The 23188-nt window shown below is 41.9% G+C and overlaps 1 protein-coding gene and 1 long non-coding RNA gene across 2 annotated transcripts; both read left to right on the forward strand.

The window, feature by feature from the left end:
- The first annotated feature begins 202 nt into the window (after nt 1-202).
- Nucleotides 203-21152, forward strand: LOC134449820 (uncharacterized). Its single transcript, XM_063199928.1, has 8 exons — nt 203-236; nt 10887-11094; nt 12010-12172; nt 12608-12737; nt 14155-14304; nt 19330-19448; nt 20477-20633; nt 21145-21152. Exons 2-8 carry the CDS (start codon nt 10922-10924, stop codon nt 21150-21152), a joined length of 900 nt encoding a protein of 299 aa, XP_063055998.1. The 5' UTR covers nt 203-236; nt 10887-10921.
- Nucleotides 21153-21624: 472 nt separating this feature from the next.
- Nucleotides 21625-22995, forward strand: LOC134448612 (uncharacterized). Its single transcript, XR_010034806.1, has 2 exons — nt 21625-21674; nt 22179-22995. It is a non-coding gene; the product is annotated as an uncharacterized LOC134448612 (long non-coding RNA).
- The last annotated feature ends 193 nt before the right edge of the window (nt 22996-23188 follow it).

A 23188-nucleotide genomic window follows, 5' to 3' on the forward strand; every position in this document is an offset into this window, starting at 1 on the left:
GTGGTGTATATACCAAATCATGCACTGTCCTGTTAAGAAGTTAGCTACATCATTTTAAATTATTTTTTAGAGTAGGACTCTGAATCACCATGGAGAATAGGCATCTGGAGGCTTTCCGCACTGCTGTCCATTACTAGGCCTAATACTAATAGTAATTAATGACGGTAGTGTATTGTAAATATATATCAACGAATTTTGATTAAAATGTTGTGGAGTTGTTGGAAATGACAAGAGGGGTAAGTGATCTTAGTTGTTATTCTGTAGACAGTTTAAAACGCAGTTTATATTTATAGATTGTAGTAAGTATAGTCTTAACTCGGTCTAAGGCAAGCTGGCATTATTGAACGTTTAGGCATAGCCTATGATGTTTACATAGGTTACAGCATGCCGACCAGACTGTAGGCTATATTATTAATGATAGCAACTAGAAATATATTAAGAGTGTAGATCTGGAAGCCAAGGAAGCAGTTTGCCTTAATAATTGACCTGTTAGGGCATCAGTCTTACTCCCTTGTTTTTGAAAACTCGGATGTCAAAATCCGCCTTATCAGGCAATAAATCCTGGATTTAGACCACCACCACCAAAAATTGATCACGTCTCTCTTGTCGTTTCCATCAACTCAATTGAGGTTAATCAAAATTCTTTCATAATGTTTTGAGTTCTGCTAACAAAGACAGACAGACCAACGTAACCATATTATAGGCCTATGTCAGTGGTAAAAGCGTAAGGCCTATAATGTTTTATTATACAATAGTTAGATCCGGTCAATTTATTTTGCGATGTCTGATTGGACGAGACGCGTTCTACTGGCATTCTACGCGTCGGTAAGGAGGATGATGTCTAGGTGGACATCATCCCCGGAGACTCATCACACCTAATAATCACTCCGCCGTGGATAGAATGTAACCAGGGCCGCGCATTTTGAACTCGCCATCATTCTATCTCATAGTCTACTGCGGAGAAAGTGAATGTAACCAGGGCCGCGTATTTTGAACTCACCATCATTCTATTCCATTGTTCAATGCTGGACTAAGTTGGGCGCACGCACGCCCGCATGACAGAGACGCGTAGCCTATCCCCGTTGGTATTTGGATTCTGGCAGAGAGGAAAGAAGTGATCTGATTCTAGTGCAGTTGTCTGGGAAGTTGGCACACCTCTGCGACCTCTATTTCGTAGTCTTTTGAAGGCAATCTAACACATGTAGCCTACGTTAAATATCTGTTCATACACGGAAGATAGTTTCAAACGGGAGATAGGCCTATGCGGGACTTTTTTGACACTTTTTCGACACAGCTACAGAAAGGCTATGTCGGTCTCCTGCAGTGTATGAGAACCGCTATAATCGGATCTCATTTGCGCTGCGGGAGAGGGAATGACGAGGAAGAGATGGCTTAAAAATACAGCCTAGGCTATCAGCAAAGCTTGCCATCCACCACGTGCAAATCAATTAATAGTAGCCTACAAAGTGGGCATCTGGAAGCAAGATACCGTGTGCCATGCAATTTAAAATGATGGCTGCTTGGAACTGGAATGAGTTGCCTTTTAGTTTATTGGGAGGGAAAACGCGAACCCATCTCGGGTTCGCACCCACATCAGACGTTTGCCTATGAAAGTGTTTCAGCAGCAAAGTTGTAGCCTGCAGTAGCCTAAAGCAGACATCGGGATATCATAGGCTTACAAGGGATTGATTTGTGTGGTTGTGCGTGTGAGAACAGCGCAAGGATCTCATGCGGCACTGGAGAGGGAAAGGCGAGGTGTGTCTTTACGCAGCTATCAGCAAGTTTTGTGGTCCACAAAAACGTGAAAATCAATGTCGGCCAAAAGGCTTATAAAGTAGGCATCTACTAAAATGTTGAAGTTGCACAGTGTTTTCATTTATCATGCATCATTTTAGTAGGCTAAGCGAAGCCCATTCGCAGTCCACACAGAAATGCACTTCACAGCGTTTCATGGAACGTTACGCGCTGGCACTGTCAGCTCGTCATTGCATAGCAACCATAATCAATTCGGAACTACTTTGCTTAGCGGAGCAGGTAAACAAAGTATGATGAAGGTAACTAATAAACATGAATTCGAACATTTATTCTGGTATTTTGTTGGCAATTGAACTATTGTATAAAAGCAATATGACCCTCGTGGTCGGGATGATGTTTAACGTAGGCCTATATCATCCCTGGTGTGATTGCCGACGGCACTCAGCCTTCGGCTTCGTGCCTATGGCCGAACCACACCAGGGATGATATCCGTCAACATCATCCCTCCCACTCGGGTCATAATGTTTTAATGTTCTAAGATGTTCTCATGGGTAGTTAGGCCTAGCCTATATAATTACCCTTTAAAAAAACTGTCAGTGTTGTTTGTTCTGTTTGTGTGTCTTCATCTGTTGCACATTTCCTATCCAGAATAGAGGAGATAGTGTACATAGCCCAACTCAGCATCATGTCATTATGTAGGCTTCACAATAGTAGACTTACCGGTAGGCTATGAAGGTAGGCGTAGGTCCTTGTATTAAAATTGGCCTACATCTTTCAATTACACACTGGTGTTTATCATCAGCCACACGTCTTTGAATAGGCCCTAGTCTTATTATTATTAAATCAGTAAATCAGATGTCAACAAAAAAAAACATCAATATTAGGCTACAGACGGAGAGAGAAAAAAACATATAATAACTCAGGGAGATAGGCCTACTTAAGGAGATAGATGACAGAAAAACGACTCAAAACTCAAGACGTGATAATGATTTATTTTATTATTTGTACACAATAATGTCATACATAGCATATCCATTTGACAATGACCTTATATGAAAACTTTTTCTTTAAGTATAACACAATACCATCAGTAAATCAGACACATTAGTTGTGACAGTTGTTAGTTGTGACAGTTGATCACAGAACACAGCGTTTGTTTCACTCATTCTTTGGCAGTTAAATATGCCGTGCGCTAAGTCGTAGCGCACTCATCGTTTAATTTTCAAGGCAGTGGGTCAGAGCGCGTTCACTGACAAGCAGGCTGCACTCCATTTACCCATAGGGCATTTATGTATAAAATGTACTACTTGCTATAACACTACGCAGTAGCACTTGGCAGTAGGCCCACAGTAGACAGTAGTGGAGCAATGCAACCGAGAACACACGGTCAGCAATTTTGCAAATAAAGAAAAAGTACATTACCTCTGTGGATCTTTTGGGAACCGGTGGAAAGACAATTCAGAGGTCGACTGGTAATTTTTGCAGTTTATTGCAGAACATTGCGTTCTCTTGGAAAAATCTTTGGAAACCTTCGGAGAAGACATTGTGTGACTCTTTCATGCATTAAGAATGAATGGATGGAGAAAACAAGATGGCGGCTTTTTCACCCCGATGCTCAACTGCGACACCTACAGACATGGGTTACCATGGTCACGGCTCATGAAATCTCCCTCCTGTAGTTTGCCAGTTTTCCGGGTTAAGCATGTGAGAGCAACATCGTATTTATGTCGGCGTTTGACACAAAAATGATCAATCATGTCATCCCTACAGCATATTTGTAATACCCTCGTCAGTTTGCGGGGGTTCGCTAGTTGCGTATTTGCACACACACCTTATTTGAGACTGGTCCCCATTCCCCACGGCCATCGAGTGGGAACCGGAAAGTCCTTAAATGCTAACAAGAAATACTACAGTCTGCTACATGTTTCCGTGTGACTTAGGAGCTCTATACATTTAAGCCAGCAAATGTCTGTTTGGGCTGGGTCTGTAGGGCTATGCGTTGTTTGGGGCAAATCTTTTTCACCTTTAAGAACAGAAGAAAACAAGATAATAGGCCTACAGCAGAAACAGAGGAAACACAGGAACAATTCTCCATCTGAAGGCCTATGGACTGCCCACCTGCTGCACCAGGAGGCAGTTAGCCTGATAAACCAGACTTTGCCGTCCAGCGGGTGGCGCTGGTTCACCAGGCTAGGAGGCAGTGCAAATGCTCCCCTCCTCACTGTGAACCTCTCCAGTCTGAACTAGCCTAACTGCAGAAAGGCTATCTTCCACACTCTTCCCATGGCAAACCTATAGGCCTATACAGTATATCTATTCATCTTTCCTTGACTATATTTGACATAGACCTACTAGCTTTAACTTCAGAAACACACACACACACACACACACACACACACACACACACACACACACACACACACACACACACACACACACACACACACACACACACACACACACACACACACACCAGGGCTTGACACAAACTTTTTTCTCTCATCGGCCACTATGGCTAGTGGTTTTCCTGATTCGGCTATTCTAGGCTACTATCCACAAATGCAATGTTTTTTTCATCATGATACTGCATATATAGGCCTAGTCTAACCTCAGAAGATGAGGTGCTAAAGCAAGACGGCGAGTGCATAGTTTTCTACATGGAAATAAATCAAACAAATAGAAACTAAATAACTTTCTTGGCCTTATGTTGAATCCAATCAATTGGTAGGCTTACATAAGGGCCAAACAGCGAAATATTGTGATATGTCATACAAAGTAAGTTGTTAGGCTACCTTCCAAATTGGCAATATAGTGACGCTGACATTATTACCAGCTACAACCAGGTTTTACCAGCATTTAGCCAGCTGGCAGGTGCCAATGTCAAGCCTTGACACACATGCACACAAACACGCACGCACACGTGCGGACACACACACACACACACACACACACACACACACACACACACACACACACACACACACACACACACACACACACACACACACACACACATACACACACAAAGATGACGTTTGTTTTTCTCCCCCTTAATAAAATATTTATTGTGAAATAAAATCAGTTTATTCATTCTGAATAATCACATTTCACATCTTTGTACTTCCATGACACACACACACACAAACACACACCACATAAAACAGTCAATAGGATCCAAAAATGAGGTCATATCAACTCCTGAGGAGGGTGGAATGAGACAACACCCCCCCCCCCCCCCCCCGCCCCCCCCCCCCCCCCCCCCCCCCCCCCCCACCCCCCTCTCCCCCCCCCACCCCCCCCCGCCTCCCAATTGACCCACTTTCCCCTAAACATCTGTAAGTGCTGCACGTTAAGTTGTTGATCCGGTATTGAAACACGCACACACACACACACACAACACACACACACTCAGTTTTAACCATCTTCACAAATACTGTGCACTAAACACTAAAAGTAAACATAAACCATCATAAATGTTGCACTTAAGCCATGTAATGCCCACTTTGGCCCTTCTTTTAGAGTGCCTCTGAGTTTGCGGACCAGTCCAGTTTATTGTCAAGGTGCATGTCTAAACTTGTGAGTGCAGACTGTCTCCACATTCTCTCCCTCAATAGAGACAGGCACCAAAGGCGGGGTTGTTCTCTTGAAGTCAATTGTCTTGGCTTTGGTGGTGTTCAGGTGCAGCTGATTGGTTTGGTACCATCCCACAGAGTCCTTTACCACTCATCATCTTCACTTCTCTTCCTGACCGTCCCTGATACAACCCACAATTGCAGTGTCGTCTGAAAACGTATGCATGTAGAATGTCACAGAATCGTATACTGAAGTCAGTTGTGTACAAAGTGAACAGCAGTTGGAGAGTACCGTTCCTTGTGGTGCTCCTGTGCTGCTGACCACCATCTCAGATGTCGTAATGTCTCCCATTCTAACTGAAGCCGCTCTCTGTGAGGTCTGGAAACTCTGAGCTACACTAAAATCGTTTTGATTTTTTCTTTTTATTCTCCTTATAAATTACCATCAACAATAATAGTAATAACAAACAAATACTTGAAGAAGGCCTAGTGGTGGCAAATTTGACGTGGTGACACATACGATTGTCAGGAAAAGACTTGCAGGGTGTCTTTCTGGAATGCATGAAGAGCACTTATCGGACCTACCGTGGCTGATATGGTAGGGCACTCGTCTGCTATGCGGCCGACCCCGGTTCGAAATCCAGCCTGGGTCCTTTGCCGGCCCTTCCCCGTCTCTCTCTCCCAACTCATTTTCTATCTCTACTTAACTGTCCTATCTGAGAAAAATACAATAAAAAAGCCTTGTAAATGATACAAAAGAAGGTACACCTCTCTGGATACTAATGTACAGGGAGGGACATGTTAAGTTGTGTTGTTAAAGCAAACATTTCACGAGTTTTGTTCTCTTACACCTGAATGTATCTATACCATTATCCATGTATTGTGATTCATCCATTTATTCTTATTTTAAGTTATAATGATATAACTACCTCTGTGTAGCCTACGATAGAGTAGAAGTAAACATTCATTGGCTTTTAAATACAATGACAAGTAATCTCTCATTATTAATCTCATAATGCAGGTTGAGACCTTGGAAATGCAGTATCAGTTTACTGGACTAGTCATTGATGAGTGTCGGATAAGGGCTTGACATTGGCACTTGCCAACCGGCCAAATGCTGGTAAAATTTGGCTTTGGCTAATAATTTCTGTGTCACTAGCCAATTTGGCATGCATCTTATTCCTTGCTATGACATATCAGAGTAGCCAATATTTTGTTTGCCGTTTGTGTATCAACTGTTGTGTTTTAGTTTACGAAAAAGGTTATATTTGTTTGATTCATTTCCATGTAGCCAAGCACTCATCTTCTCGCTTTAGCTCCTCATCTTCTGAGGTTATATGAAGGCCTACAGTATCACGATAAAGAAAAAACAATATTAAATTTGTGGCTAGTAGAATAGCTGAATGGCAAGTGACTCGGTATACTGTAAGCACCAGCTACAGGCTACAGGGGCTGGTGACTGAAAAAGTTAATGTCAAATCCTGGAGATTGCACTTAAATGGTTTTCAGCATGGCTGGAGAAGGCGTATTTTGTGCAAACAACGAGGTCAACATGGTCTCTTTGATGGACGAGGTGCAACGGGCTGGGTGGCCCTGGACAGGAGAGATAGACTAGGGACTTCTACTTACTAGGTCAGTCACTGCATTCTATTACCCCAGAAACACGTTACACCTGATTACCATGCTATTACCTCAAAATATTACACCTAAAAGTAGAAGTACTGCAACAGTCTGGGTTAGAGGTGCATCTTGTCACCAGGCTAGGCAGGCTAGGTGGTGAATAATGTCATACTTTGCTAGTGGCAAATTTCTTTCAAATGTCCACTTCTTTGACATTTTGCGTGGGCCTCCAGTCTCCTCTGGGTATTTCTCAAAGTGAAGTAAAATTTCAGACAATTACCTCTTCCTCATATAGCAGTAAATGCTCAGGTCACATGACCAAGGTCAACATTGTGCCCCCAGGGGTGTTTGGTATAGAGTAACATGCTTCCTGCTTGTCTTGTTCTCTTTGGGAATAGGGGCCATTGTCGAAACCACACCCTTTAAAGGCTGATCCTTTCCGATTTTAGCACAAAACTGTCTTGCACCGCGAGGGCACTAACTGTGAGACAGACAGACATGTTTGCCAAAGTTACGAAGAACCTGTTAAAGGACATAGAAGAAAACGGCAGTCTTATCCCCGTGCAATGTCTGGATGATTCAAACAAACTCCATCCCTTAGCGGTGGTCTTCAAGCGGAAACCCTTTCCATTTGCAGCGAGCAAGTACATAGCAACAGGGTTTACCCTCAATGATCTCATCAAGGATAACGACAGCATCCATCCAGGTTTGGTGCACACACACACACACACACACACACACACACACACACACACACACACACACACACACACACACACACACACACACACACACACACACACACACACACACACACACACACACACACACACACACACACACACACAGGGTACGGGAGAACAGGGAAAATGAGCCTTGGGGTAAGATGATGCATATCCTGTATTAAGAAATGGTTAATGTGATCTTGTCACCACTTTTTATGGTGGTGGGAGCCATTTTCCAATACTCGTGAAAAAGAGAAGCACTTGGCAAATTCCAGTTGAGTTCCATGTCTAAAATGAAGATTTACAGAGCAAACAAAAAAGAACCAAAATTCTGCACGTTATATGAGAGAGTTGATGCCTTCATGAACTGCTGCATGCACTTTTCAGCCTACTCAGAAAATGAAAAGTTCATTCTGGTGGTTACCTAGCCTGGTCCTGACCATCCCATAATACTATACCATTTCTCTTGGCGGAAGTACGTAGGATGGTGCGCGAGGCTAGTTACCTACAGCCTGTACCGTTGTTTTTTGAAACAAAGCTTTGAAAGCCCACAATCCATACTTTGCCCTTGTTCTGCTGTTACCTGCCCCTCGAATGTGGTTGGGTGCCATGCCCTTTGTTTGGCTTTTAGCCTGTTGGCCTGTTTGGTCTGTTAAATTATGAAAATTTAATCTTGAATCACATGATCCAGATTCATATACTGTAATTGAGGGCAGTAGGTGCCAAATTAGGTGTCATATTGCTCATACTCTTGACCAATGCTATGGTCAATCAAATGATCACCTCTCCTTAGTCTACTGGTTGTGCCTGGGGTCAGATCCAGACAGAGTGAAATAGCAATAGTCATGCTGCCAAATCCCAGCTCCCTGCTCAAATAACTGCACCAACAGCATCATGTTATGAAAAGAAATTCAAATCTACCGGTTACTCAGATATGTCACCTGTGTTGGAAGGAAATTCTGTTCCTTTTTTTAACTTCTACTTCTGCTTTTGATTCCTTTGCTTATGAACCGCATATAAGAATTCTCTGTGCTGGGTTGCAAATGTTGGTATGTTATGTTTTGCTAATATTTGGTACTAGTATTTGGTACTGGGTCATGTGCACAGTCACTCAACACTCAACTCACTTTTTGTTTCATATCACGATTTTTTACCTACATTCCGATTCACCCCACGATTTTTAATGGCACAATACGCTACAAGAGACTATTTTCTTAAGTTTAAAGCTTGAGAGCACCATTGCATTATTATCATTATTATTGTTGCTATTATTATTGCATTGCATTAGGCAGAGGCTTTATAACCAAAGCGACTAACAAACGAGGACAGAATCATAGCCAGCATCACTAGCAGACAGGCTTAGTACACACACACATACATAGCCTACTTCTTCATCTTATATTTGTCTAATTGGGCCTAGGCTACAGTAGCCTACATGACCAGGTTCAGTTATCATAGCCATCACATTGGCTCCCATAGCACTACAATTACTGATATTGATAATAATCTAATTCAGCTAAAATAAGGCTAAATTGAAAGCCTCAGCTCGACTTAGTCTTGACTGGATTTTTATTCCTGTCAACGCTTCAAGAGGTAGATATTGCTTGCCATCTAGGCAGAGGTTGGGGATCTCGGGCATAAAAAGGTGGGTGACCACTGGTCTAGTAGACAGCCACGAAAGAGGAGAGTCTTTACTTGCTTCTTGAAGGCTGCAAGAGATGTGCTGCATTGTACCATATTACTGTATGTGGTTGTTTTCTGCCTCATGTCTGAGTAACCTTGAAAATGGTATACACTCGCCTCCAAAAGAGTTGTCGCCTATCCATCTGTTTGGAATAACAGCTAATAACCTGACTTTCAATTAATCACTTGGCTTCAGAAGTCACTCATAGGCCTATGAAAGCTACAACCCTCCCGAATGAAAATGTATGCACAAAAATAAATTTCATGCACCAAAGACAGATTGACCCTTTATTGAACACAGACAGGGCAGATTTTCACAAGACAAAAGTTTTGTCGCCTATGGAACATAATGTGAAAAGGAGCAGATAAGTCACTTCAAAACACTTCAAATACGCAGATTGGGTGTCATACTTAATCACTGAATCACTCTCACCTCTCCAGAAAATCGACTTTGGCCTTAGGTGCATGTTTAGGGTCATTGTAATCATGGAAAGCAACACAATGAAAATCAATGGAGTTCAATGAGAGATGGTGACATATTCGCTATTCGTAGAGCAATACATGTTTAACTTCATGATTTAATCAATGATAAAAGCCCCCAAACACCTGCAGCATGCATGCAGCTCCTCATAAGAGCTGTATCTGTACCATGTTTCACTTTATGCACCATTTCTCTTTTCTCATATTCTTCATCTCCAACACCATATAGTTCTGATGCTATCAGTTCTAAAATGGTTGATCTTGGGATCTTGATTTCAGAGTATGAGTCTCATTAGCCTTCATTTTTGTCAGAATTAGGCCTGACATACTCTTGGCTGGCTTTTTTGAGACAGGACAGTGGGAGAGACTTCTTTGGTGTTAAAGGTGAAGAATTTGGAAAAAATACATGGTGCCTAAAGTCAAACATGGGAGGGATACAGCTCTTATGTGGAGCTGCATGCATGCTGCTGGTGTGTGAGGGCTTTTATCATTGATTACATCATGAAGTTAAAAATGTATTGCTCTACGAATAGCAAATATGTCACCATCTCTCATTGAACTCCATTGATTTTCATTGTGTTGCTTTCCATGATTACAATGACCCTAAACATACACCTAAGGCCAAAGTTGATTTTCTGGAGAGGTGTGAGTGAACCAGTGATTAAGTATGACACCCGATCTGCGTATTTGAAGTGTTTTGAAGTGACTTATCTGCTCATTTTCACATTATGTTCGATAGGCGACAAAACTTTTGTCTTGTCAAAATCTGCCCTGTCTGTGTTCATTAAAGCGTCAATCTTTCTTTGGTGCATGAAATTTATTTTTGTACATACATTTTCATTCGAGAGGGTTGTAGCTTTCATATGAGTGACTTCTGAAGCCAAGTGATTAATTGAAAGTCAGGTTATTAGCTGTTATTCCAAACAGATGGGTAGGCGACAACTCTTTTGGAGGCGAGTGTACTTGTGTCTGTGGAAATTCAGTAAGGCGTGTGTGTGTGTGTGTGTGTGTGTGTGTGTGTGTGTGTGTGTGTGTGTGTGTGTGTGTGCAGAGGTAGAGGAAGAGGTCTTCCTGGATTATGCCGGCATGTTTGAGGACAAGTTCTCTGCGTCTGTGGATGGGGGAGCTACTGTGGCGGGACTAGTAGGACTAAAGGTTGGACTGCAGGGTGAAGGATCCTCTGAAGTGCACTCCAACATTGGAACACTCCACAAACAGGAAGTAAACATGGCCACACTGGTCCGGGAGTCGTACAACAAGTAAGGACACACACGCGCGCAGGAATACACCGATTTCATACACAGATAGGGTTTCAATGCTTTTTTTTCAGATCAGGGCTTCGTTTCCCAAAAAACCTTGTAAAAAAAAGTAGTACGGCTAAGTAGTACTTAAAGGTACACTGTGCAGGAAATGGTCAAAATGGGTACTGCAGCTATGCTGCTCATTGAAACTGGGTTGCCTATTTCCAAATTTTTGTGAAAGTTTATTGAGTAATAAACTTATTTTTTCTAGTATGACCCAAGTACAGTCATTTTCGCAGCTAAATATGTCTATTTCTGGAAATTCAAAATGGCGCACCATGGAGAAGATCCCCCTTTTCATGTATGAAAAATGCAATTTTTCCAGTTATAATGAATACTTTGAATTTGATGGTGGTGGTGAGTATTAATGAAAAAGGTAGCATTAGAGAATGGGTAGTATGAGTTCTGAAAATAAACAACTAAAAATCTTACACAGTGTATCTTTAGGCATGAGGTGCTGAGTGGGCTATACAGTATATACGAAATAACTATCACATCATTATGAAAAGTTAATACATAAACTTTTTTACCTCGCATTGTGCACTTTAATTGCGCAAGCATTTTAATTGCATGTGCAAGAAAAAAATATTGTATGATTAAGTTATTGTATGCATATTATTTTAGTGATGTGATATATAGCCTATGGTGCCCCTCATATGTACTACTTTGACCTAAGTACTAGGCCTACTTAGGAGTTTTTGGGAATCACAGCCCATAACGAGTACACAAGTCTCAAGAGGAATTCCCAGGTAGTGCTCACATTCCCATGACTCTGTGTGTGTGTGTGTGTGTGTGTGTGTGTGTGTGTGTGTGTGTGTGTGTGTGTGTGTGTGTGTGTGTGTGTGTGTGTGTGTGTGTGTGTGTGTGTTACAGGTACCTGGAGAAGGGCCATCCCTTATTGAGGCAGTTGGAAGTGTGGGATTGGAAAAGAACGTTGGGGTTTGTGAGTGCACGTGTGTTTAACAGAAACGAGTTTTTCATCAGTAAACAGGAGGAACAAGGCGCCAGCAGCAAAGCAAACGTGAACATTCAGAAGGTAAGTGTGTGTGTGTGTGTGTGTGTGTGTGTGTGTGTGTGTGTGTGTGTGTGTGTGTGTGTGTGTGTGTGTGTGTGTGTGTGTGTGCAAGTATACAGTAGGCCTATGTTGACATCTTGTAAGTACATCCCTTTGGGCCTTTTATTTATGCGCCGTAAACATAGTTTGTTTGTTTGTTTTACAGTAACCTGGAAATAGGCCTACATTAGCGTTATGCAAAGTTCACATAAGCACTTAACGCTGTTACATTTTCAAACCAATTTACAACAGTAAGCCACCATATAATTCACACGTTTTGGATATGGAGCAGCAATAAGGGACTATTAAAGGCTAATTAAACGCCGTTGTAATATATTTGAGTGTAGTGATGTGACTGTTGTTACAGTACGCAACGATGTGATTGGTGTCATGATGCCGATGTGATTGTTCTTGAAGGTGTCCATTGATCACAGCGGAAGTTTTGGAAAAGAAAATAAAGTGAAGCTGCGTGTCCCAGCCAACACCACCCTGGCATACCGCTTCATGAAGCTAAAAATCAATGATGTTCAACCAATTATTCGACCAGGTGGGTAAAAACGTGGCTCAATGAACAGTTCCCCTGGACAATTAATGGTGTGTGTGTGTGTGTGTGTGTGTGTGTGTGTGTGTGTGTGTGTGTGTGTGTGTGTGTGTGTGTGTGTGTGTGTGTGTGTGTGTGTGTGATTGGTGCGCCCATGATTTTTGTTTTTTAAAATTGTTTCACCTTGTTCCTCTTGTTTCTTTTCTCATGCTTCAAATGTCCCAAGGTCCAACCTGTGCGTAGCTTTTAGCAGATTATACTGTATAACGGTGGTTGGAGTCGCCATTGTGAAATCAAAAACACTATACCCCTATGTTAAAATCCCATAGCGTATCATGATCTGCTTCAGTAGTCATGGTACATGTTCACACGCGAGTTTCTTTTGGTGAAATTCAGCTTTTCAATGTTGACAGCATTCATGCACCCCAAAACCACATCAGTCCTATTACTAGGCTTGACTTTGTACTACAGTACGTGCTACGTACTACGATGAAACTATCTAAAACAAATCTGTTTATCTTTATGTCATCAGACCACAGGACATGGTTCCAGCAATGATGAGACAATGATAAACACATTTGCTTTAGATGGTGTCAAGCATGTGTGGTGGTAACCAAGAGAGAAAAATAAAGAACAAAGATGTCCCATGGTTACAGTCAAGATTGGTAGTGGGACTGACTCGGTTTGGGGTTGCATGAGTTCAATGCAGATGTCATTTTCTACCTGGGTGGATTTTCCGCTATTTTGTATTTACTTGAAATTGAAAAAAATGCTTCACCTCTCTCATTTTTTCACCAAATCCAGTAAACCTTGTATAAATAGGATCTTTAGACCCACACGCACCAAATCACAGACTAAGATGCCAAATAGGAACTGAGCTTATGTCTCAGCCAAGTCATTACACCACTTCCCTTCACACCAAGGTACACATCAAAGTTGGTGCAATTCAGCAATTAGGAGGCAATGATCAAATATAAGTTATATTCATTTATGACACAGTATATGGTTTCTTTGGTCACACATAGTCAACTCTCTTGGAAAGTCTGTTGATCTCCATTTTACATGCAATTCGCATGTGACATGTGTTTTTGCATCTCGACAAATACATATTCACAGCTTTATTCTGTGAGTCAGTGGTATCAAGTCCTTTCAGTATGCTGTATAGTTGTGTCAATAAATGCACATTATTAAAATTGTTTATTTCTTAACATGTATTGTAACTGTTATTGCATAAACAGCATTGTAGAAACATCTCTGTACTGCAACTTAAATTGCAGTAGCAGAACTGTAAATATACAGTAAATACATGCACTGTACAATTAGAGTAAATTACTGGCAACTCTGGTAAATTGCTGTAATTTTACAAGGAGGCTGAATACAATAATTTCCTGCTATTATTATTTTTCTTTTTTTACTGTATCAGTTTTTAGAGTTTGTCGCAGCATTGGTTCTGGTATGGCGGAATCAACTTTCCCTAAACCAGAAAGTGTGATCACGATGGAGGTATTGGATCCAGAAGCCACGGCCAGAGATGAGACACTCCTCGAACCATTCTGTTCACTGGCACTCAGAGGTGTGTGTGTGTGTGTGTGTGTGTGTGTGTGTGTGTGTGTGTGTGTGTGTGTGTGTGTGTGTGTGTGTGTGTGTGTGTGTGTGTGTGTGTGTGTGTCTTGGGGCCATTCATATAAGGCCTGGGACCAGGGGCGAGTTTAGGCTATTTTTAGTGGGGCCACGGCCCCACCGTGACTTGGCTCGGCCCCACTAGCTCAGGAGCCTTTTAAAATATTATTTGTGAATTGGAAATGAATGTAATTGCGCAGTCGCTTTGCCCCTGCGCAATATTCTGCTGCTATTGCCCTGTCTGGCAACCCTGTGTATGAGCTTCAAGGAAGGTCTTGTGACGAGTCTGCTACACCTCTTCTGATTGGTTTGCATCTTCATGCAACTGCCTGCCGCCAGAGTTGTGTTCAGTTATGATTTTTGCGAAAGTAGTTTCTGGATTTATCATGCAGCCGAGGCAGAACCCAAATCGGCGCATATTCTTGTGATGAGAAGGTATGGAGCACACACTACACACAATAAGGTGGTGTAGGCTACAGTGCTATGTGCGGACTATGATAACATTGATTGTCATCATAACTGACATAATTTTGTAAGCATTGGTTAAAAAAAGTGTTGCAATGAAAGACCATGAAAAAGTCCACTATTAGGTTGTGGATATCCGTGAAATATGCCCTAGGCTACCCTAGGTAGCGGTGGCTAAGATCTTGTGAGGTGGTGCCTTGCGACGCACAATGTTACTTTCGCCGGTGTTATGGGGCTCTCTGTTGACCACTTCATGCAAGGCAAGGTGAGTCAGTCAGAATCACAAAAGCTTGAGGTAACAAGATAATGGAAAGGGGAGTCAAAATACGGATGGAATACAATGCGTATCAACCTACTGTGGAAACCATGCCATTTCTTTGCAAACTTATCAGAAAAAATCAGAGGACAAATGATGAGGACATGCTAAATATGGGTTGTTACTAATAGCCTACGCTACAATCAGGACAGTCAACAGTATCTGCCTGGCAGCGTTTAGAAGTTGTGACTCGAGGGAATGAAACATGCTTCAGCAATTGCGTTGGAATAGCGAACAGCAGGCAAATCTCAGCTTAAAATTACACTGCGAGTCACCATTACATTGATAGTCGAGGTTTGCCATCGCCCAAATGAGGTTTATCCATATTTTGGTGATGCTGTAGGCCTAATTGTGATGTGAGAATGCAGGCTCTCCAACTTCTCACTTAGCCTACTGATTTTAATGATTGGGAAGTGTGAAGGTTGAACCTTACTATGCTATTATTGGAACATACTGGCTCAGAATGAGCAGGAGTGACTTTGGTGCCCGTGCCGTTTCTACTGTCCATTTAGTGACAGGGAGCGCGTGCCTTGTTGCGAGATTACCATAATCGGCATGACTTTTGGCAGGGGATGTTTTAATTGTTATTTATTTTTATGTTTGCCTGAGAAGGAGATGTCAGATTTTAAAAACCCACGATGAATAGGCTATTTATCTATTGAGCTACCGATTGGAACTGTGATTTGCGGTGCAAGGAGCGCACATGAGAGGGAAAACTCTTCTGATTATTTTTAAGTCACTCAATGGCCTAGCCCTAAATATATCGCAGATATGCTACAGTAATATCATCCAATTAGGAGTCTTAGTTCTTCAGTGTCTTTTCTACTTGTTGTGCCAAGGGTAAAATCCATACAAGGTTAAATGGCATTAAGCCATTATGCTGCCAAATGATGAAACAAGCTTTCTGTTCAAATTACTGTACCTGTAGAACTGCCTAGGCTATCATGTTTTGACAAAAAAAGCTTCATTGTCATCTGGCTTTGTATCTTCTCTATATAATACTTCCTATACTTTATTATAATATTTTCCTCTCTCTTTTTCTTTCCTCTCAATCACATAAGAACTATGCCAACCATTAGGGTGCATATATGACACATAGTAGGCTACCAATCACAAGGATTACCTATAAAGGTAATGTAAGTTAGATTTCGTGTTGGAAAATGTAATGTCATGACTTGTGGGTAGTCCTTCATTGAGTGAACTGTTATTTAAAATTGAAAGCCTTTTGAAAACAAAATCTCAAATCTGAAATAGAAATGGAACGCTTACTCTGTCAGGTACTTCTGTCAGGTACCACTGTCAGCACCAGGGGCCAGGCCCACCTAAAGATCATAAGCTAAAATCGCCCCTGCCTGGGACGTTTCGTGGAGGACGTCCTTAAGATCAAACGTCCTTAAAGGTACACTGTGCAGGAAATGGACAAAAAAGGTACTGCAACTGTGCTGCTCATTGAAACTGGGCTGCCTATTGCCAAATTTGATCTTTACATGAAAGTTTACTAAGTAATACCAAGTACAGTCATTTTTGCAGCTAAAAATGGCTATTTTGGAAATTCAAAATGGCGAACCATGTATGAAAAGTGCACTTTTTCCAGTCATAATGAATACTTAGAATTTGATGGTGGTGGTAAGTATTCATGAAAAATGTAACATTAGTGAATGGGCAGCATGAATTCTGGAAATAAACAACTAAAAATCTCACACAGTGTCCCTTTAAGTTTGAACTAAACGGCTTCTTGGAAATCGTCCGTCAACCTTCAGGCTGCCTATTTTGTTTTATTTGTAGGCCCAGGCCTATTATTTGTTATTTAAAAATGTAAATCAGCTGTTCCCCAGTAGATAACACTGCCTTTAACGCATCATCTTTACATTATTTTAAAATTTAAAGGCAACGCTCTTGAGCAATAATTTTACGCTAAATCCCATTTCTAATTTCTACCCCTACACCCCTAGACCTTTGCCCCTGGTCCCGTCAAACGGAGCTGTATTCTTTTTCGTTATTATAAAATAGAAATCAGCATAGGCTCATGGTCATTTTAATTATTTGTTATTATTCGTTATAAAAACATAAATCAGCTCTGGTCAGTGTACAAATGACCTGTGCAAATTACTCGTCAGTTAGGGCACGAGATCAACAGCTCAACAAAGGAAGGATCTGTTTCCAGTTTGGGTAATACATGGCCTATTAAAACGTGACAGGGAAGCAATTACCTATCACTGACCCTCGTAAGCATTAAAGTTTGCCGAATGCAGAAGGCAAGAAATAGGATGTAGTTCTACTCCACACGCAACTTTCTTTCTCATCTGATCTCATACTGTCTGCGGGTAAAACGCAACGGCAAATGATCCGTCTGTAGGCTACTTGCCTTTTCCTTTCGTGCATCCCCAAATATCCACCAATTTGCGATCTGCAAATGGCTTAATGACTTATACATTTGCTTATGCCACGACTCATATGACACGTGAGTTAACCGAGTTAAGTCGAAGATCAGAACCACAATGGTCACAGACAGACTTAATAGTATCTAACTTCTCATGTTTGAAAAGGAGCTCAACACAGATGAGATTGATACATTCAAAGCCTAGCCATGCCGCCTTGCCCTGTGAATTCAGTTGCATCGCAAATATGGCAGTAAATAAGTTACGTTCCCAACAGTGGTGTGTTGTTCACATGGTGATTAAATGGCTTTGTTAACCATGCGTAATAATATGAGTAATGTATGGCTCCATGAATATGCGCACTCGTGCAATGATGTATTTATTAACTCCTTGCACTTTCTGCCTTCTCTTTTTACATGTGATAAATAAAGTGCTTGCATTGACACGCTGTTGTTTTCACTTCGCATTTCTTTCACGTCCACTTGGCATGCATTATCGACCATGGATGCAGGATCATTCACAAGAGTTCATTCACCAGCGTTATGGGTGGCCTTTGTCCGAAGATATATGTTTTTATAACGAATATAGGCCTAGGCTACCTAATACAAATAAAATAATTGCTCAAGAGCGTTTCCTTTAGGTACAGTTAAAAATAGCGTAACAGTGATGCGTTAAACCAGGGCAGTTAAACCCGTTTGCCGTCTGAGGACGCAATTGAAAATAGGCTATCATAGCATCACAGTTGACACAGCAGCGAAAAGAAGGTAGCATTGATTGTGTAAGTATATAAAATAATAGCAATGTGACTGGACACTATTGAGCACTATTAAGCAAGCAGAAGAGCAGAGGGAAAGAAGGTGAAGTGCATGGTGTTATGACAGAAAATAAAAGCACTAAAATATAATCGGCAAATAGATAATAAAATAATAATTCAGTTTGGTTGCATCTGCTGTAGCCTAATATTTCACGAAGGGGTTATCGTCAGAGCATTTGGAGTTTTTAAAAAACCTGTGAACGACTGCTGCCTAAAATAATTTATCGGGGATGTAGTCAATGCAGTCACCTTGTCCCCTTATAGCTGATGGCTTCTTGCTTCTCGCATTGTGTCAAGATTTGAAACGTCTACTTTTGAAACATGAGACTTGTTTTGTTCTATGTGGATATTTTTTTCGTTTGGTAAAATTACGGACAGTACAATGAACTGCCTTGTTTTGTGGTCATTGCATGGTGGTAGGAACACACGTTTAATAAAATATAAAAAATAGCCCAATAAAAAATAGAAGCGCACGCACTTAGTAGATGGTTCATTTTTGGTTTTGTGGTCATTGCATTGTGGTGGTTGGCACACACGTTTAATACAATAGGCTATAAAAATAATAATTAAAAAAGGCAGCCTGAACTAAAATATAAAAATAGTTTAAAAAAAATAGAGGCGCACGCACTTTCTACATGGTTAAATTTTTGTTTTGTGGTCATTGCATTGTGGGGGTGGTAGGCACACACGTTTAATAAAATGTAAAAATAATAATAAAATAGGCAGCCTGAACTAAACGTCTGCCCAGTTGCACGAAACGTCTGCATGGGTTGAACGGAACGTCCTTAGGTCTTCCACGAAACGTCCTCAGGTACTCTACGAAACGCCCAACTTTTTTGGTGTGTGTGTGTGTGTGTGTGTGTGTGTGTGTCTTTGTCTGTGTCTGTGTCTCTGCGCAAAGCATGGCAAGAGAAAGTACAGTACGTTTTATTTCAAACAAAAGCCACCATAACAGATATAAAATAATGAAACATAAGCGTAATGGCACGTTGTGTGTTTGTGCAGAGCTAGCGCGCCAGCTGTCTCCCCTGGGTGAAGAGTCAGTGGACACTCGGACGACTCTGTTGCAGCTCCTTACTGACATCATGGTGGACCAGGAGGTCCTGCATACCCTGGAGATGGCTGTACGGGAGGCACACACACACACACACACACACACACACACACACACGAATACACACACTGCACATGGACACACACATACACACACGCACCCGCGCACGCACACACACACACCCACACACACGCACCACAAAACACATTTTCTTGGAGATTTATGCAAGTCTTTCGCCCATTGCTTATAGAGAGTCCACAGATCTGTAAGCCATGCACACACATTTTATGGATATGGCCCAAATTACTAAAGATTAATACTATAGTTTTACAAGAGTAGCCAGAGACATTTAGTGCATTGCAAAAAAAGGTTTGATATTACTATATATTGTACAAATTCTAAGTTTCCAAATATAGCCGCCAAAAGCACAGGCACACACACCCACGCACGCACACACACACACGCACACGCACACATATCGCTCAACAGGGCCGACAGCCAACCTCATCACTTCAAATGTCTCGGTGTCTGCTCTGCAATGTAGGGTGAACCCTAAATAGTGATGTGTTTTATGCTGTGCAGGACAAGGTGCTACCCCCCATTTTTCCAAACAATGTTGTGTTGAATATCAATGGCTGCCACTGTTTTGACCTCTGTCTCATTACATTACATTACATTTCAATATATTACATTATATTGCACTTAGCTGACGCTTTCATTTATTCAAAGCGACTTACAGTTATTATTTTTCAGGGTATTGGTTACAGGCCCTTGAGCAATGTGGGGTTAGGTGCCTTGCTAAAGGGCACTTCAGCCATGGATGGAGATGTAGGGAGAGGTCAGGGGGGATTCAAACCTGCAACCCCTAGATTGAAATACCAACTCTCTAACCACTAGCCACTCTAACCACTAGACCACGGTTACCCCCTCTCTATCACACACACACACACACACACACACACACACACACACACACACACACACACACACACACACACACACACACACACACACACACACACACACACACACACACACACACACACACACACACAGTGAGTGACCTCTATGCACTCCCTGTGTTTCCGTTGGCTCCAGGTGGACAATGTGAATATGGGTCTGACCCCTGACGTGGAATCTGTGGAGCAGGAGGCCCTGAAGACCCAGATCACCTCAGTGCTGCAGCTGCTGCCACGCAGCACATCATACCACCCCTTGCCCTACGCCATTCACCTGCTGATCACCGCACTCACTGGTGAGATTACCAGAGACGAGATCAATAATCTGAGATTACCAGAAATGAGATTAGCACGGATATTGATAATGAGATTAATTTAGATCACCCATCATTGTATTATAAAGTTATATGGGCTTAAAAAAAACAAAAGCAAAAATCATTGTGGATGAAATAAGAATAAATAGATTCAAGTAAATGGATAATGTCCCGCTACACATATTTAACTAGTTCAGCATACCTTGGCTTTATATTGAAATAAGAGAAGATCATCATACCATGCAACTGTTTTAAAAAAAAAATTCACTACACAGATGTGTTTTGGGTGGTTCGACCATTTCCTGTTATTTTTCAGTTATATGTTATGCTGGTCAACACCCTAAAAAAGGAGAAAAATCTTGTCATTAAAATGGGATGGCTTCTCCATTGTCCCATGATCCCATACACCCCTTGTCCACCATTTGAAACACGCACATTCTCATGACCACTGAAACCCTTTGGTCTGTGTATGTTTTGAAATTTGTGTATTTAGCTGTCTGACACCTGTCAGACACCTTCATTTCCCTCGGGATTAATAAAATAACTCTACTCTACTCTCTACACCGCAATTGACAGGTGGCCGGTGTGAAATCCCCAATTCATTAATATTAATAATGAGAGAAGACCCAGCAAGCAAACACAATTTACAAAATGAATGGTGGAACGAACCATTTCTGAACTTTTACAAGATGCAAGCCTCAGTAATCTTGGCCAGATACACACGTTGTGTGTTCTTTTTCAAAAGCTTGAAGAAATTTCGAATGTAAAAGTGAAAGGAAAAAAATACAAGGTGGGCGGGTGATGTGGTGCAGTGGGCTAGTATGGTGTACTATTATGTTAGGGATCCGGGTTCGATTCTGGCCTGAGATTCCTTCCCCATCTCTTCTCTTTCTACCCACTCATTTCCTGTCTCTCACCGTCCTGTCTGATTACAGGTAATATACGTTTATCTCCCCTCAAATATAAACATATACTCTCTCCTCCTGCTCTTCTCCTCCAGTGTTGCAAGCCCTGCACCAGATGGTAAGTGTGTGTGTGCGTGTGTCTAGCTATGTGTGCGTGCATGTGTGTTCTGACCCTGACCGAGTTTGTGTGTGTGTGTGTGTGTGTGTGTGTACTGAATGTGAGTGTTCTAACCCTCTTGTCTGTGTGTGTGTGTGTGTGTGTGTGTGTGTGTGTGTGTGTGTGTGTGTGTGTGTGTGTGTGTGTGCGTGCGTGCGTGCGTGCGTGCGTGTGTATGTGTGTGCGCGTGTGTACACGCATGCGTGTGTGTCCTGACCCTGACCCTCTTTGTGTGTGTGTGTGTGTGTGTGTGTGTGTGTGTGTGTGTGTGTGTGTGTGTGTGTGTGTGTGTGTGTGTGTGTGTGTGTGATTGTGTGTGTGTTCGTGCGTGCGTGTGTACTGTATGTGAGTGTTCTAAGGACTTCTAACCATCTTTGTATGTGTGTGTGTGTGTGTGTGTGTGTATGTGCATATGTGTGTTTGTGTTTGTATTTGTGTGTGTGTGTGTGTGTGTGTTTGTTTCAGGCGTTGGTGTTGGATGAGGAGGACTCGGAGTGCGCTCCACTCGACCCCGTCCTGGAGCAGGAAGACATCTACCAGCATGTGGAGAGCCTATTCGCTGCCTCAGGTGTCAATCTGCAGAGAGAGGCAGGCTCTGTGAAGATCAATGAAAAGTACTTCCAAGTATACCCACTGGGTGTTGCTGTCACCGGATTGGCTGTTCTGGCGAGTAGTGAGTGAGGCAGACGGAAGAAGGAATAGAAAAGCGGGCAAGAAGGACACACAAACTTAAATAAAAAATGCGTATATATCCAAACATGACCCTTTACCAGTCACTGGGTGCGTTCCAATATGTGACCTTGCGTCCTCCACTTGTGCTTGTGGCCTCGTACCAGGAAGTAATACGTTGTGATGATGACATCACTGACAAAAGCATTATATTTCAATATCTTGCAAAAGCTCAATTGTAATGTCATTTTCTCATTTGCAATACGGATGGTAAATGAAGAATAGTCCCCAAAAATTGTTGTGGCTATGCTGACAGCGGGGAAACGTAATTGTTTTCTCCACGGAGGCGGGCGTCAGCAAAACGTGAGGCCACAAGCCCAAGTGGAGGACGCAAGGTTGCATATTGGAATGCACTCACTAAATTACAGGCCGCTTACTGCTATTGCTGTCCAGTGCGCATACACACTTTGCCATTTAAATGATTTCATGAATAGATGACTACACTGCTGTGACAAAACATGTAGATGACTATACTGCTGTGATGTACACAGAGTGTTACACTGCAGACCATTTGCTCTTTTTTATCAAAGAATAAAATAACTTTTTATTTTCATTTCACGTTTTTCATGTGTGTGTGTGTGTGTGTGTGTGTGAGAGAGAGAGAGAGTGTGAGTGTGTGTGTGTTGGCAGGGACATTGCTGGCCTGGGTTCATGGTGCTGGGGGTGTGGGGTAAGGGGCAAGTGTTCAACAGTTGCATTAGGAATTGAATCATATGTCATTGAAATACAAACGCACTGAAGAAACA

Source organism: Engraulis encrasicolus, chromosome 5 (assembly GCF_034702125.1).
Source record: "Engraulis encrasicolus isolate BLACKSEA-1 chromosome 5, IST_EnEncr_1.0, whole genome shotgun sequence".
NCBI lineage: Eukaryota > Metazoa > Chordata > Actinopteri > Clupeiformes > Engraulidae > Engraulis > Engraulis encrasicolus.

Coding starts and splice junctions, on each gene's coding strand:
- LOC134449820 (XM_063199928.1), top strand. CDS start 10,922: ATGTTTGAGGACAAGTTCTCTGCGTCTGTGGATGGGGGAGCTACTGTG. Junction 11,095..12,009: donor GTCCGGGAGTCGTACAACAA/GTAAGGACACAC, acceptor TGTGTGTTACAG/GTACCTGGAGAAGGGCCATC. Junction 14,305..19,329: donor CTGTTCACTGGCACTCAGAG/GTGTGTGTGTGT, acceptor GTGTTTGTGCAG/AGCTAGCGCGCCAGCTGTCT.